Source organism: Neolamprologus brichardi, chromosome 7 (genome assembly GCF_056152115.1).
Source record: "Neolamprologus brichardi isolate AB-2024 chromosome 7, ASM5615211v1, whole genome shotgun sequence".
Taxonomy (NCBI): Eukaryota; Metazoa; Chordata; class Actinopteri; order Cichliformes; family Cichlidae; genus Neolamprologus; species Neolamprologus brichardi.
In genome coordinates, this window is record NC_142110.1 from 66,683,116 (window position 1) to 66,700,173 (window position 17,058).

General features: G+C 42.5%; 2 protein-coding genes across 2 annotated transcripts; both read right to left on the minus strand.

Annotated features, from left to right (window-relative positions):
• Nucleotides 1-4,001: 4,001 nt before the first annotated feature.
• On the minus strand, nt 4,002-5,682 carry foxl1 (forkhead box L1). Its single transcript, XM_006803949.3, has one exon. It carries the CDS (start codon nt 5,570-5,572, stop codon nt 4,400-4,402), a length of 1,173 nt encoding a protein of 390 aa, XP_006804012.2. The 5' UTR covers nt 5,573-5,682; the 3' UTR covers nt 4,002-4,399.
• Nucleotides 5,683-14,102: 8,420 nt separating this feature from the next.
• On the minus strand, nt 14,103-16,922 carry acd (ACD shelterin complex subunit and telomerase recruitment factor). The gene has a single exon (XM_006803931.2). It carries the CDS (start codon nt 16,694-16,696, stop codon nt 15,023-15,025), a length of 1,674 nt encoding a protein of 557 aa, XP_006803994.2. The 5' UTR covers nt 16,697-16,922; the 3' UTR covers nt 14,103-15,022.
• Between the last annotated feature and the right edge of the window lie 136 nt (nt 16,923-17,058).

The following is a 17,058-nucleotide window of genomic DNA, read 5'->3' on the forward strand; positions in this document are numbered from 1 at the left end:
TTGGAAATCGCTGGAGGACGAGGAACCAACAATTACACTGTTTATGTGTCGGTATGAAACGCACCCAGACCTCGGAGAGCCCGAGCGTCGAGTCCAGTCACTCCTCTTCTTTCCACTCCTCTCTCGCCATCTTTCCCTTCTGAGGTTTTTCATCATGTTTTATTTACACGTCCAACCAAAAGAATCCTATACACAGGAAATGCTTGTGATTGTGAGTTCCTCTCCTCAAATGTGGGCAAGTTTATTTATTTCAAGCAAACATTCCTGATTTGCACAGCGCTAGCCTCAAACAGTGCAGCTTTTTCAGCGGAGTGTGAGTCTGAGCGGCGGGCCTATATTTAGACATGGCTGCTCTGTGTTTGTAATGATGCTGTCAGCACAGCGCTCTGATTTCCTGCAGGTGTCATTCTACAACAAGTCGCTCACAGACCCTCGTTTGGGACTTTCAGCACCATCAGACCTTAAAAGGCTTCTCATTAGCTATTTGTGACTCCCGGTCCAGAGCAAACGCAGGGTTACCAGTTATTCAGCTGTTAGCATTAGCATTAGCAGTGAAACCAGGAAACACAAGCTGTGTCTGTACATTAAACTCGTCACTTCTTCCAGGTAAGCTGAGCCCTGCTGAGAAATAAATCCAGAAATCCTTCCACCCACGCCACGCGCAGCTGCTGTAGGTAGAAGTTAACATATTTGGGTTAGAGGCTGGAGTGCTAAGTTATCAGCTAATGCTAGCAAGCTTGGTTATCAAGCTACGATCATAAACTGTTTGGGGGCAAATACCTGCAGCTCACAGCAAGTCGTTTTATTTGTCAGATAATTCAGTAAAATGGTCCAAAAGGCTCCGGCAGCACAAACACCTCCAGGACATTCAGTTCAGTGACTCGATGTAGTTTTTAATCCAGGCCGTAAATGTCTTTATTTCTGCTGTAAACATGAACATGTTACATGGGAGTTGCCTCATTTTTGAGGAGACGGCCTCAAGTGGACATTCGAGGAACTGCAGTCTTTGGCACTTACATGACCTTGTTGCTCCTGCAGGTATGAAGCCAGTGACTACAGTCAGTGCACAGTGAAGAAGACTTATGAGGTGATATTTCCCAATAATTCTAACCTTATTTTAAATCTTAATGTTTGCACGTGAGGTGTTTTATTTTTTTAAAGGCGGGAATGCTAAATACTTTCTTTCAGTCTAACATAGATAAAATCAGGCTCTAAGGATGAGAGATACTTGAGAGAAGTTTGAAATACAAGAAGTCTCTTTGTCTCCATGATTTAAAAAGCTTCAGCAATAAGTGACACTTTTGTTTCAAAAGCTGTAAATTGTCAAGTGAATAACAACCTTATAAAAACGAGTGCGTCAGCCACACGTCATCCAGCAGACAGGAAGCAGGACAAATGCTGCGTCCAGCTTAGTCACTGTCGTACCGCCTCTGAGTGCACTACGGACTGAAGCGTTTAGAAAATCATGCAGGTTGCATTTTAATAACAGATTGCAATCATGGCAGAAATGTGTTCGTTTCAAAACACTTTCCAGGATGTGTTATATTAGAGCACCCCCCCGCCCCCCCCCCAACCACACACACCACAAAACGCCCTTCATTTTCTGTCATTAAAAAAAAATACAGATCAAAGTTATTATGTTACAAATTGCAGGATTGCAAAGGACTGATGTCCTTATTATCTCCACAGAGGGGTGGAGATAACAGGGCTGATTCTTCTTCTATAAGTTTACTCAAAAAGTTCTTGATACATTTGAACATCTGAAGCTGTTTTTGGAAAAATGTAGAAGTGATTAACTTTTGTTATTGATCCAGATCCAGATTTAATTATTTTTGGAGGAATTCCTCCATTGAGAGAGCGCTCAAAATTTCTTGAATTGAAAGAAGAGAAAGTGGAAGAAATCATTTTGATATTCCCGAGGAAACGGTCACACTCCAGCCCGGATCTGTCTGGATGCAAGGAGGGAATTTACAGCCTGATGCAGACTGCTCTAGCTTGTGTATTAATGGAGCAAACAGACATAAGATAGATTCGAACAAATGATGATAATTGTTTTGTATAAATATAGAATTAAATAAACACGAGGCTGTGTTACATAATTCTATATGAACACATGAGCGTGAATAAAATATGTGGAGTGTGTTGAGCTGTTAGTTCTGTGAATGCTTCAGCGTGTCGTTGCGTTGACCTGCGTGGTATTTCACACTTTTATGATTTAGTTTTAATATTTCTCCTTTATGATGAGAATTTGTTTTATTCATTTGCCTTTCGTGCTGTTTGAAGTTTTAGCTTTAACTCTTAATGTAACAATATAAATGAGAAAAAGGTACCAGAATTAAAAAATACAAAAAGTTTAAACATGAGAAAATTATTATATAGGATTATTACTGTTTGTTTGTTGTTTGGTTCCTTTGAGTTTTAGATTTTTTTATTATTATTTACTGTGATTTTTACAAACTCATTCTTGATGTGGAAACAGTTGTTTCTAAATATTGTTTGCAGGTGAGCTCAGACTAGGTCATGGTCAGCGCTGCAAACAATAAAAACATGCCGTTTCTTTTTGTAGTCCTAGATTTGGTGAATTTGACAGCTGCAGCTGAAACTCTGGATTATGTGAACTTCAGTAAAACAAAGATTTTCCCCATTTTCACTGACGGACGGTTCCTGGTTTTCTGGGTGTTGATTAAAACACACTTTGAAACACAAACTTAAACAAATAAGCTCAGCAGAAAATAAAGCACTTCAGGTCTATGTATTTAACTTAAACTGTGCTAATATATCATCATCATTAGGCTGAAATGATAAGTAAACTGTGGACTTTTGGGGGCGCCTGGGGGACCTGGTGTTGCCACCTTGCACAGGGTGTACCATATGACTGATTGCACTGATTTAAGCAGGTATTTATGAGAACACCATCACACACAGATCTGTGTGGCTGTGCCAAATATATCCACACATACAGTATGTATAAATACTGGTAAACTACTTTAAGCTTCACAAGGTCCCCATGCAGCCTGGACGGCTCTATAATCAAACGCTTTGTGGGCAAAAACTGAAACTGCTGGTTCCAAACATAAAAAGATCTAAATGCTTCAGACTCTGGATGAATGCTGCATGTGGAAGAAGCTATATGGATGTCTCTTACTGATCATAATCATGATCTACAATTGTTTTCTGTGCTTGGCACTATTCATATGAATGCTTCCTCCTCCACCTTTTATCACATCGCACTGCATTTCATTGCGGTCGATAATCTTTTCTCACCGTATGAAATGCAAAGGTGGGCCGGTCCTCAACAAATACCAGGGAGCAGCACAGCATGATGTTTATTTATAAAGCTGCCCTCCAAAAACTGCCCGGCTGCCTCTGCTCTTTCATTCCACTGAAATAAAGCGCCATCGCCGCACATTCTTACTGCCGCTCAACTTGGAAAAACACGATTTAAATACGTTGCTGTGTTCACAAATATGAAGTTACATTCTCTGATTTCCCCAGAACATTTTCATGTTTTTATATTAATTGATTTTTTATGAATTCTGTAAATGCACAATGTATCTCTCTGTTTTCAAGCGGTACATGTTTTTGATTTCAATGAAACTTTGTTATAATTTTTTAGATAAGCATCAACTTTTAATAATGGAATGTCTGTCTGTGTCCAGTATTTCAGTTCTGTTGCTGCTGATGTTTCCGTTGGTGAAAGCCCTGATATCGGTTTTATTTCATTTTTTAAACTCATAAACTTTAATGAAAATGAACAAAACCAAACACGTCGTCTCATTTTTCTTAAAACAAAACGGGGGAAAACAGAGGTGCAGTTTTCCAGCAGTGTTTCTATTTATTCTTTCGTACCACAATTTAAAATAAATCACGTCAACATTTTTGGCTAAATTTTATTTTGCAGTAAAATAAATGTTCAAATCCAGAGCAGAGTGGAAAATAATAATAGGTTTTGGTTACATCATTACTGAGTACTAAACTTCATATTGTACGGCATCTTCAGGCCCAGTCACGACAATTAAACTTCCTTTTTAAATTACGCACTGTTCTTGCTTTATGGGGTTTCACCATCATGAGTATAGTGTAGCATATGAGAATATCCGTAAATATTTACATGGCAGGGACGACATCCTTTTATTGTACTGAGCATTATGTTTTGTGCAGCCATAATTTCTGAGGAGCAACAGATTTGGGAGGAAAAAACTGAATATAATCACAAACCTGAAAATGACGCATGCGTAAAGATGGAGATAAAAGTCTTCTTGACGCTCTTTGTTCATTTTTGTCCGAACTTTAAAGTAGATGATGGCAGAGATCCTGTTTCCTGTCTCTGCGTGTAAAGCTAAACACAGACTTTACACTTTTACGCGTTTGGTGCGTAAAACGCACGAAAGTCTGCCGGTCATTTAAAATGCAGCACTTTGTCAGGGTAGGAGAGCGACAGGTAAGAGCAGAAAGGGAATCCCATCTGGTACAACTGATGCTGACGCGCGCCGAGGACCACGGACGCGCTGAAAGCCGGATTTTGGCCCTGTGCGCATGTCTCGGCCGGCAGGCCGAGGATGCTGCCTCGTATTTCGTCCTCGCTCTTCGCTAAAATGCTGTCTATGCTGAAACCTTTGGATTTGTCCCTGCTCAGTGTGTTCCCCTTCGGCCTGTCTGGCGCAGATGCGGCCAAGTTTGTGTTTCCTGCGCAGCTGACGGTGCAGAGAGGACCTCTTTCTCTTTGGCTGAACGCAGACTTCCTCTCCTCTGATTTCGGGTCAAGGGTCTCGTCTGGGAGATGAGCGTCGTCCGTCCACAGCGCGGCGCGTTTTGGCGCGGAGCACGGCTCGGGCTGTGGGGCGTGAAGCTCCCTGCCGGCGGCCTGACTGCTGTGTTGGTGTGGGAGCACTTTAAGTCTCTGCGTGGAGGGGCTCTGCGGCTGTTCCGCGTGATTCAACTCGCCAAGAATATGTTTCCTGTCTGCGGGCGTCCTCGCCTCCTCCTCCTCATCCCTCGCGGGTGCTTCTGTTACCCTCGAACCAGCTTGATGTTTCGGGGAGGTCTGAGGGTCCCTGGGTTGCCCGGGGGCCTTGGTGCGCTTGTGCCCGGTGGCTTTGGAGTCCAGAGCCTCCTGCTGACACTTCGCCTTCCTCTTCCTCCGGCGGTAGTTGCCGTTTTCAAACATATCCAGACACTTGGTGTCCAACGTCCAGTAGCTGCCTTTGCCCGGCCGGCCCTTCTCCCGGGGCACCTTGATGAAGCAGTCGTTCAGGGACAAGTTGTGACGGATCGAGTTCTGCCAGCCCTGTTTGTTGTCGTGATAGAAGGGGAATCGGTCCATGATGAACTGGTAGATGCCGCTGAGCGTGGCGCGCTGCTCCGGTGCGCTCTTGATGGCCATGGCGATGAGCGCGATGTAGCTGTAGGGCGGCTTCTGCGGGGGCTCCTGGCGGGCCGGCACGAAGCTCAGGGCGGTGGGCACGACCCCGCCGCTGTCGCCTCCGTACAGGTAGATCAGCGGGGGGGCGGAGAGGCTCAAAGCCGAAGATGTCACTCCGAGCGACGGCAGACGGCCGTGGTAGAGAGTCATGACGCCGGGAAAGCCGCAGTGTGTCCCGGGGAAAGTTGAGCCTGCTCCCGCAGCTCCACTCCTCCACTGACTGACTCTCCAGCCTCATGAGGGCCCCAGAAAAATGTTAATAATTGTTGTACGTTTGCTGTGTTATGTTGACTTTGCACTGGGAAATAAATTGTCCATCATAAACAGTCGGTGCTGCTCTTAGCCCACCCACATTAATTAAAATTTCATTGCGCTGAAACTCCCTCATGTCCCCCTTCTCTGCCCAACAACCAATGAGGTGCCGGGTTATTCCCTCATCTGTTTATAGAATTAGTCGCTTGATAAGTCTGCCCACCCAGGTTGAATCAAGCTGTGTTTATTTGGAAAAATTTCCGGGCACCCAATACATAAACGCACTGATGTGCTGTTTGAAATATCACGTCCACCCCTGACGCTCAGAGTTGCTCACACAGAGAGAACAAGCAAACATTGCCGAGTCCTTTCTGGGAGTTGCTGTGAGTTCACTCGAATGAAAACAAAGTGTATAAAAGGGAAAATAACTTAAACAATTTCTCTTCACTCGTGTCAGACTCTCGTTTTGCTTCCAGTCCAACACAAATGACGCAGAGGGAACATTTCTGCAGCAAACTTCATTTCAAAGAATATCTGAGCGCATAAATCAGGCATGGCTGACAATATAATAATAATGATCAGCTTAACAGGAATATAAGTACTTCAGGCTGACAGCTGCTCTAAAACGATTGACTGGATTTTGTAGGTGGCGTTAAAAAAATATATATATATGATTCCCACAAAAGTTTGTATTCGCTCAAACTTTGCAACTTAATGCGATCAGTTATATTTAATGTTGAGATTATTTTTATTAAAACATTTCTTGATACCAAGCAGTAAGGTACAAAGACAATTTTTTTTTTTATTGATTGAAAGATGACACAAGAAAATGGGGGCATGCTTACACAAACAATGCATAAACCTAGGGACCTTAATATATTACAAGATTAACTTATTACACAAATATACAAATCGCATTTCCCAAAAAGAAAAGGAACAAATTATTTTAATTTGCCTTTGTAATGTGTTCAGTTTTCAGTCCACTGTCGATTCTTCCAGTTCATGTCTGTCGTGTATAAAACCAGGGGCGATTCTAGAACCAAACTTTTAGGGGGCTCAGCCCCGGTCATATTGTCATGCATACAGTGCCGCAGTTAATATAAACAGCACATGATGATTGCAAATGTAGTCAGCTTTTTTCACATTTGCAAACTTCATTTCAACTAATCGTGACAATGTTACCATCAAAAGAAACGTAATTACTTAGATCCGCGTCTAAAACTAATTCAGTATGAATAATCGCACATTTCAAAATTATACACCAGTTTTATCTCGTACCCTTTATTTACCAAACCTGAGGCAAAGGCTCAATCATGCTCACCAGAGCTTTCTAAAGTAAGTTAAAGCTGCTGTTGAACATTGACAGATCACATCCCCGGACTTACTCTCACCTGCACTTGGAGCTGTAAACGAACACTGAAGCTCAATTCAACCAAAATAGGAATAAAAATCTTTAACAAACTAAAATGATGAAGTACACCAGCTCCTTGGGTGATAACTAGTGATGTGTCAGCAAACTAATGGCCCTAAAGAAACATTATAAGAGTTTGTGAAATGAGTCTTCATTTTCTTTCTGCCACAACAACAAAAACCTCCCCCCAAAAAGTCGTATTTATTCCTGACAAACCTGCTGTTGAAGCAGCAGCACCTGTGTGTGAGTGCACTGCAACATCATTACAACACCGGACATTTAAACCTGTTTTTAGTGGATCTTGTCTCCAGTAGCCCAGCTGCCAAAATATAATATCAGAAGACATATAAGATACATTGTTATTATTGCTACTCCTTCTATTCTATTTTAATGGGTGGTATGATAAAATGTAGGGGTGCCTGAGTGTCCCAAAAAACATCTAAACTCACCTAAGGTAAAACTACATTTAAAGCCAAACTCCAACACTCGATAAAGTGTTAATAGCTACAGAAGTTAGCAAAACACGATAAACATCTGGCAGTCTAAAAGATGGGCGTGGCTTCGGGATCTGACGTTATTGAATGACCAGCAGGGGGCGACCCGCATCAACACCTCCAGTGCCCCCCTCCCCACGACAAGACTTTGTTATGTTAAATAATAATTTTAAATAAATGTGATGTTGAAAGATGATTTTGTTTTGTACCAATAAATAGTTGGTTTTGAAACATATGAACATATTATGAATATATTTACAGGTATTTGATCCATGTCAGGTTGCAGAAAAGCCGGTGCCGACCCCTGGAAAGACCAACGGTGCATCTCAGGGGCAACACAGAGACAGGCATCACACTCTGACATGATCCAACACTTGTTTGTCTCTACTGAACAACTTTGCTTTTAAACTGAACTCGTTCCTGGGAGAATGGATCTTAATTTGCTTCTGCTAACAATCGTCAACTTTAATAGCAGGAAATGAACTCGGCATCAGAGATGGCCAGTAACGCATTACTGTAATCCGATTACTTTTTTCAAGTAACGAGTAAAGTAAGGGATTACTATTGCAAAAACGGTAATTAGATTACCGTTACTTTCCCGTAGGAACGCTGCGTTACTGCGTTACTAAAACCGTGATTTTTTGCGAGAATGTCTCATGACAGTGACGTAAGCGAGTGCGACGTTCGTGACAACAGCTGTGTGCAGATCAACAATGGATCATATATCGAGTGCAGAGAGAGTATGAGCGTGCAGCGTTTAAAGCGTGGAAGTACTGACCTTACTTTGAGTTTGATTCCATAAAAAGTGACAAAAACATTAGTGTCCGTTGTGCGTGGGAAGAAAACTTCTTTTTACAGTGAAAAAAACCCCTAAACTTCCAAACAAGCACCGAGTAGCTACGACGTAATGGGAAACTCACAGAGAAACTCGCGGATTCTTCCACTGACCGCTGCACACCTGCACCAGGGTAACCCTCCGCCTACCCCACTCCTGCTTTACAGGTGAAAATAGAGCAACAGGACCGCTAGTCTTTGACTTTATTTATTTTCTGCTGTGTTTTACTTGCATCTATTTGAAAGACTGAGTGTAAACACACAAAAAATATTTTATTTTATGTGCTGGAATGTGCAGAAAATAGGTTTAAATGTTAAACTAATTTCTTCCAGTCAGAGAATGTTGCATTTAATTATTTTTTTGCTTGATGCATAAAGTTAAAAGATTAAAACTAATAAAACAAGTTTTAAAAAGAGACTTTTCCATTTGATTACATTTTGTATGATGATTATGCAGAAAAAGTAGAATTGGGCTGAAAGATCTATCACTTTATCACCTATTCAGGTTGTAAATCATGTTTTTAAAAAGTAACTAAGTAACTAAGTAATTAATTACTTTTGAAAATAAGTAATCAGTAAAGTAACTGGATTACTTTTTTGGGGAAGTAATCAGTAATTAGTTACTGATTACTTTTTTCAAGTAACTTGACCAACACTGCTCGGCATATCATTCTTTTCCGTCTCTGTGTTTTTGCCACATTTTTCAAGTAACTTGTGTATTTAAGAACAGCATAATAAAACTGGAAATTTTGCTTTTCGTGCGCACAGGCGCCCCTGATTCTGTTTCACACTTCTGATTATTTAAGTTCATCACTGTATTTTCAGCTTTATCATTAATATTCTTTTTTACATTCAGGTACATGTATTTCCTTTAAAATTCTAAATTTTGTAGCTAAGTGATAATTTTAAGAAGTGAGTCTCTTTTTGACATGAAGTAAAATGTAAATTTTGTAGTTGTGTCAGACATCCGTCATCAGTTTAAGGAGGCCGGTGTAGGAGAACCACGGCTCGCTGTTCTCAGTCATTATGAGGTCTCCTTCACACCTTCCTCTGACCTCATAGGGTTTTCCATCAAGGAAACACTGATTAGGAAAAGGATGTGGGAAGATTTATTAATCTGTTTGTATTTTCTTTTCTTATTTCATTTATTTCTTTGTTTTATTTTGTTTTTGAGTATCTGACTATGACCCAAGACCCACGTGAAAGCCAGCCTTCAAAGTAAAACAGGAAGTAACCAAACGCTCACACTGAACTTGAAGATAAGGGGAGGTGAACACAACGCTCAATGAAAATTTCTAATTATATAATAATGGATAAAGAGTGTATTAATTAAAAAAAATCTGAAGGGCTCAGAGAATTAAAATAGCAACGTATAATCATATAAAACAATTGTGTAAGTATTGAAATGTCTCCTACAGATGTGACCAAATCAACTCTCTGCTCTGTGGAAAAGTTCTGAATGAATATTTGTTTTCACATCAACTGCAGCTTCTTCATGTCCGTATGAACGTGGAACAAAATGAAACTTTAATTGTCCTCGGAGAAGCTTCGTGGAGCCACTCGGGACTGTATTGCCTTACAAGGACAACATGGACAGTGTATTATTTGTAGATGTGAGCATGATGCTTTATATTATGTATTTTCCTGTTTATAGGTCAGAGGAGGATTATAACAACTTTACAAGTGCGCACAGCTGGCTCCTGCTTACATTAAGGCCTTGGAGCTTTCAGTGGATAAACTCAGAAGTTGGTCTTTTCTCTGTTTCTCTCTGAGCAGACGGTGATTCATTAGCAAATTAAACTAAACTAACACGAAAGTATGAGACGAGTGCGGGCCACGGCGAGCGGGATTCAGGATCGGACATTTTAGTGGAAATTCTGCAGGACGCATTTTGATATCTATAACTTTATGTTCGAGCAGCAGATGCATGAGCATGATGTTTTATTATAGTGATGTCACCCCGTCACCCAGCTGTTACAACCTTTATTTGAGAGTTCACAAGATCAGCACTGTGTGTCCAAAGATCAGGAGCATTGACTCACCAAACTCAGTGTTGTAGGGTCGCTTTATTAGAAACAGATTATTAGACGTGAGGTCCCAGAGCGCCGACTTGTTTTTCCTTTCTGATTGCTTTCTGCTTCCTTTACGATCTTTTCCATGTCAGGATTGTCCATGACACGGTTTCAGCCAGTCTCCCGGACCTGGATTAAGCCGAGTCCCAGACCAAAAAGAGATTCCAGTGATGATCTCAGACTGAGATTAGATTTAATCTGTATTTATTTGGGTTTTTGTAAAGATTTATTCTGGTGCATTTTAGCCGTTATTGCTGGAGAGAACAAGGGGAACAACATGCAGGAAATGGCTTGTGTTGCTTTGTAGTAGCATGTTCATCTTTGCTATAATATTGGGTGTCTTTGCAGACACTTTGTATCTGTTCGCAGCGGTTTTTCACCTGTAGGCTGATGAAACTGAAGGATGAGAACAGAAAAAAACTAGAATGAATCTGCAGGAAGTCAAAAAGCACCTTAACGACCACAAGATTTCAGAAAACGCATCTTCAATGGACGATTCCAAACCACAGACGGTAGAAATGACAAAGACTGAGGGGAATGACGCAGATGAAATACTCTTCTCAGCAGAGGAGTGAAATAAGGAGTGGGTGAAGTCAGTCAGCCACTAATGAGGGAGGGGAGAAAAGAATGGAAGCAAAAGCATTGAAAGCCACGTGAAGATCTAACCTTCAAAATAAAACAGGAAGCAAGATGCCAAGACCTCACAGACGAGGAGGCTCAGGAGAGAAGAAACCAAGAAACTTCAAAATGACAAAATGAAGCAAAGCTAATACAGGAAGCACCCAGAGAGGAGGCGCTGTCTCTTGCAGTATTTACTTTGAAGGCTAGCACGGTGGTTAGCACTGCTGCTGCACAGCAAGAAGGTCCTGAGTTCAATTCCACCATCAGGTCTTTCTGTGTGGAGTTTGCATGTTTTCCCCGTGTTTGTGTGGGTTCCTCCCACCGTCCAAAGACATGCAGTTTGTGGGGGTAGGTTAATTGATTAATCCAGATTGCCCATAGGTGTGAATGGTTGTCTGTCCCTGTGTGTTGGCCCTGCAACAGACTGGTGACCTGTCCAGGGTGTACCCCGCCTCTCGCCCTATAACAGCTGGGATAGGCTCCAGCGACCCTGAAAAGGACAAGTGGATGGAAAAGTAAGTTTACATTTTTCTTTTTAAACGTACTTTAAGAAGTTGTACTTTGTTTAGAGGGGGAGGAGAGGTCAGAGTTCATATGTTACATAATATTTGGGCTTTTTGCCCATTGTTGACCGATAAATCATTAAGTTAACCTTGAAGACCTGAGTGGAGTTAAGCCACATTTTAAAGCGCAGGTAGTGAACTCCAGTCCCCAAGAGCCGGTGTCCTGACACTTTTAAACGTCTCCCTGCAGCAACACACCTGATAAAATTAGTCGGTCATTAGTAAGACCTGACTGCATGCTGAGGTGGCAGTTCAGCCGTTTGATTCATGTTACAGCAGCTCATGAATGAATGAATATGATGCAATAAAAGTGCATTTTTCCAAAAACTTGCATTTATGTAAATTTACTTGAGCCACCTCAGCATGCAGTCCAGTCTTGCTAATGACCTCCTAATTTTATTCAGGTGTGTTGCTGCAGGGAGACGTTTAAAACTGTCGGGACATCGGCCCTCGACGACTGGAGTTCGACATCTGTGTTTTAAAGGATTGTTAACACGTCCCCATTCTAAAAGTTCATTCATTCAAAACACAACGACGCAAACACAAATGCTACCAAATACATAACCTCCTCGGTGGAGCTAATAACTACCAGGATGCGTTGTGTGTCTTTTCTAGTTACTTTGCATCTATTTGCAGTGTTGCATTTGTGTCATAGTTTCCTCACTTTAGACATTTTTGTGTTTTTGCAAAGAAGACGTGACCATTCTTCACACAGTGGTTATACAGAAACTGCTGTTAAGTTTCTTTTGTTCTTTCTTTCTTTCACAAATTGCTATAAACCAAAAAAAATTGTTTCTTTTCTCACCTCTTATTATTTGCTTATACGAGCAAAATGAGCTTTTTATGTCGTCTTCAGCTTATTAAAAACAATCTAGAACACTCGGTAAAGTTTAAAAAAAGGTGTTGATAAAATGCAGTTTACTGAATGTAACTTCATGGCCCTCTCACAGTTACAGCCTCTGGTTGTTTGTAACACCAGGGGGAGACAGTTATCTCTTTTTCATCATTTCAGTCTCTTCGGGGTCACATTGCACCTTTTTCTGATCACATTTACACTCATTGGTGCATCAGCTTCTGTTAATATTTCTCCTCACTTTGGTCATTTTGAGGCTTATTGTGCACATCTCTTTTCAGTTTTCTCTGTACCAGGGCTCCTTGACTTCCTGTGCCCCTGGCTCTGTATCCTTTCCTCTGTTGAAACATCCCATCATCTGATTTATTTGGCACCTGTTAAAATGAACAAAACTAACCTCTACTGTTTCCTGCCGAGTTGGTCCTCATGCACAGTGCGATGTTTGGAGAAAATCAAACACAGCTTATCAGCACAAACATATACCGACTGTCAGCACGGTGGTGGCGAGCTGATGATTTGGGCACCTTGATGTCACTGAGTTGACCACAAACTCCTCTGTATGCCAAAGTATTCTAGAGGCTGATGTGAGCCCGTCTGTCCCACAGCTAAAGCTTAGACCAGAAGAATCGACCTGTAATGGCCCAGAGTCCAGACCTCAGCCTGACTGAGATGCTGTGGTGGGACCTTCAGATGGCTGAAGCCACGATGATGTGAGCTGTGGTCGTGCAAAAAATGATTGCTTCAGTTTATTACTGAGCTGCTGAATTGTGGTGCTTACTTACTTAGTTGTGTATATGTTATTTATTTATTGGTTGTGCTCATTTCCTTATTATCATAAACTGTTCAGTTCCTAAAACTTCCAAACAATGGCAACATTGTTTTCTTCTTTGCCTTTTCTTTTAGTGACAGTAAATACTCACGTATTTAAACTCAGGTTTAGTCTCGACTGAGAGAAATGTGAACTCCCTCCTCTGCCTACCAGCATCACTTTGTGAGGTTTTGATTAGTTCACTTCACATGTTTTGCTTTGAAGTGTGCATTACTGAACCGCTGCATCAGCTCGACTTTAACAAGCACGGTCTTCAGCGACACCTCCTGGACGAATAAGGAACAACTCTTTTACCTTTAACCAGGAAATCAGAATATTTGATCAGAAATAAACACTGAGTCTGATTTTCAGGCTTATGAGCTGATGAAGAACATGAAATATGGCTGCATAAGAGCCTGGATATCGATACTGAAAAGCTGCCAAGTTTAAAAGAAAGAAAAATGCAGTTTTACTAGTTTTTTTTTTTCTACAAATATGACGACTTTGACTGAGGTTTGGGTCCAAGAATTCTACTACAGGTCAGACAATAAAGCTGCTGAGCTTCTACTGTTAATACAGCTCTAATCATCTCCACACTGAACAATGAAAAAACAAAAGCACAGCTCCAACGATGCTCTGAAACATGAGGCGGTTCTATGGAGAAAACTACAAACATCCCTTTTTATTCATCTGCCAAGTTTTATTTTTCTTTTATCAATTTTGTCTGAAAAACAGAAAACTGTGGGAGGAAAAAAAGAGTTTAAAACGTAGATTTTTACTTAACTGTCACAAATATTCATTTATCAAAATGTGGAACAATCAAATATTTTACATTTTTGCTTTCATGGATAATCAAACAGCTGCTGAAGACTTCTGACATCAAACTAATGTCAGCGAGTGACATTTCCATTAATCACAGACAGGAAAGGTCTGAAATCACAAAAGAGAGCAAAGCCACCACCTCTGCACTTACAGAACATTTAACAGCAAATGATTGAAAAGAGACTCCAAACATGTTTTATTTGGACATTTTAGCATCTAGAAGCTGAGAAAATATTCATCTTTAACCCGTGACAGCGTCACACAGCATGAAACAGAAGCATGGTTTCACAGTGTGTGACGAGTTTGTGCATCGGTGTAAGCACAGCGTTCCTGCTCAGGAGTAAAGAAAACTGCCGTTTGGCTTTATTTCGGTCAGTAATTGTATTTATTGATGATTTAACATTGTTATTTGTGTAAAGCTCACCAAAATTTGTTAAACAAACATCGACCGTGTGTGCAAAACATTATTTTCGGTGTGGTGTGAAATGCAAACCTCTTCTGTTTGCAAATTTTTAAACAAAATATCAGGAAAAAAAATAATCTAATTAAGTTTTAACTTCCTACAAGCCAAGGTGATGTCTTATATGCTCAAAAAAACCAAAATCAGATCAGTTTCTCATTAAATTAGGAAGCTCTGACTGAAACGCCAGCACTTTGTTTTTATTTTGTTCTTGGAAAAAGAGGAAATCTTCATAAAAGCTAAATAAATAACAGCTGCAAATTCCCTCATCAGCTGATGTGGACCTTCGTTTGATAAACCAAACCATCCCAAACAGAAATGGCCATCAGAGCGGCCTGAGGACACCATCATAACCGACAAACTGAAGCAAGACCAGAACAGAACTGAAGACAGACGAGAGGTAAACGAGCTCACGCTACGTTTGCAGGATTGTCTGTCTGCTTTGGAGTCACGAGATACTTCACAGCCCAGTGCAGCAGAGATTCAGTCATCCTGAAGCGACTGAAGTCCTGCAGATTCTGTCCACACACGCGGTACGAGTAAGAGAACGGCCTGCCGTCGCGATGAACCTTTGGAATTTTTCTCTGGACGCTCCCTGAAGCCTGTTTAGGACTGCTGCCGTCTTCAGCACTGGAGCCTCCTACCGGAGTGCCAAAGAGCCACGATGGAGGACTGCTGCTCAGCTCCGCCTCCTTGTCCTCCGCCAAGGTGGAGGTGGCGAGGGCTTCTGGTGTGGACTCACTTTGCTTTCTCTTAACTTTTCCGTGTCTTGTCAAAGTTGTCTCCTCCCTTTCTTGGTCCACAGCTGGGAGGCTCTGCTGTGCTGTGCAGGTGCGATGTTTTTCCTTTTCTGGAGCAATCACGAAGCCTGAAGCTGAACAAGAGGAAGTGGCAGTGGTGGGGAGGGCAGTCAGCTGTTTCTGGTAGGGTGGGAAGTAGCTGGACTCCACCAGGTGGACAGGAAGCTGCGTGCTGGTGGCGGGATCAGGCTTGGATTCTGCAGCAGAGGCGGGGTGCGGCGAGATGCTTGGTGTAGCTTCTGGAGACGCATCAGAGGAAGATGAGGAGATACAAGGAGGAGAAAATATGTTCCACGGGTTGGACAAAGGCTCGTCAGTCCCACCTGTGATCACATCCTCGTGGAGCAGGCTGTCCTCCATTGGAAGAGATGAGCTGTCACTGGATGCACAAACTCCTTGTACAGCTGCTGGCTGAACTATCTGCCAGTGTGCATCATCAACAGAGGGCTGCGTGGTCTCTGGAGGGTTGCAGACTTGCGGTATATTCTCCTCCTCCATCCTCTCTGTGCTGCTTCCAGCATTTTTTAGAGTCTGGACCTGCTGAGAGTCTTCTTCTGGGATAAGGAGATATTTCACAGGGACACTGAAACACTTCTCTCCCTTATATCTGATCCTGTCCACATCCCAGCGTGTGCTAGAGCAGGTCTGCGTGGAGTGACAGGTGGAGGTGGAGGGCTGCAGGCTCGCAGCGCGTCCCCTTGTCAGCTTCTCCCCGACGTCCTCCAGCACAGCCTGCAGACAGTCGTGCTGCCACTCTCCCAGCAGCTCGGATAGGTCAAATTCACACTGGCTCTTCTGAGAGTCCTCCTGACCCAGCAGAGCTCTCCACGTTTTACAGATCTTGATCCTGACAGAGGACAGGGTGGTGCAGCAGGGAGTGTTGTCTTTAACTGGACCTGCTGCGGTTGTAGCTAGTTCTCCGACTGATAAGTAGAACCTGCATTTAGTCTGTTCTGGGGCCATGTGGAACTGCAGCCGGTAGTCCTGGATGCAAACCGTGCTGTTGAGTAGGCTGCTGAAGCACTCACGGTCCTCCTGCTCCTGCAGATGCTCCCAGGCTGACGCCGTGAGGACGGCTGGAATCTGGAGTACCCCATCAGACAGGAAGAGCAACCCGGTGGGGCCCTCGGTGTTCCCCGCCTGGGAGTGGGACATCTGACCCACACCGATGACATGAGCCTTCAACCTGCTGCCCACCTCCTCCTGCTCCTCCTCCTGGCTGCCGTAGCTTAAGATGAGCCGCTCTATCCATGGAGACAGTCTGTTCCGCGGAAGCCGAGGCATGTCCGGAGTTTTAAACCGTACCGCAGAACAGTTGGGAGACTCAGACAGAAGAACACTCCCACCACATCCTCACTGTAGTGACAACTTTAGCAGGGACTCGGTGAAGTCCACACACTCGTCTCTCGCAGTGTCGCCATTTATATTTTAGCCACGTTAGCTGGACACTCGCTTAGCTTAAATACATGATCAGCGTTGTAACCTCTGTGCACTTCCGCTCTGCGCGCGGCGACAGTCAAGTAACCGACAGAGAACAGCTGCTCCTTCAACATAAAAGCGCAAAAGTTAATCGTTTTATTTTTTATTTCGAACAATAACAAGAAGATTAATTATATATATATATTAATCATTAGTCATATTCGTTA

Coding starts and splice junctions, on each gene's coding strand:
- foxl1 (XM_006803949.3), bottom strand. CDS start 5,572: ATGACTCTCTACCACGGCCGTCTGCCGTCGCTCGGAGTGACATCTTCG.
- acd (XM_006803931.2), bottom strand. CDS start 16,696: ATGCCTCGGCTTCCGCGGAACAGACTGTCTCCATGGATAGAGCGGCTC.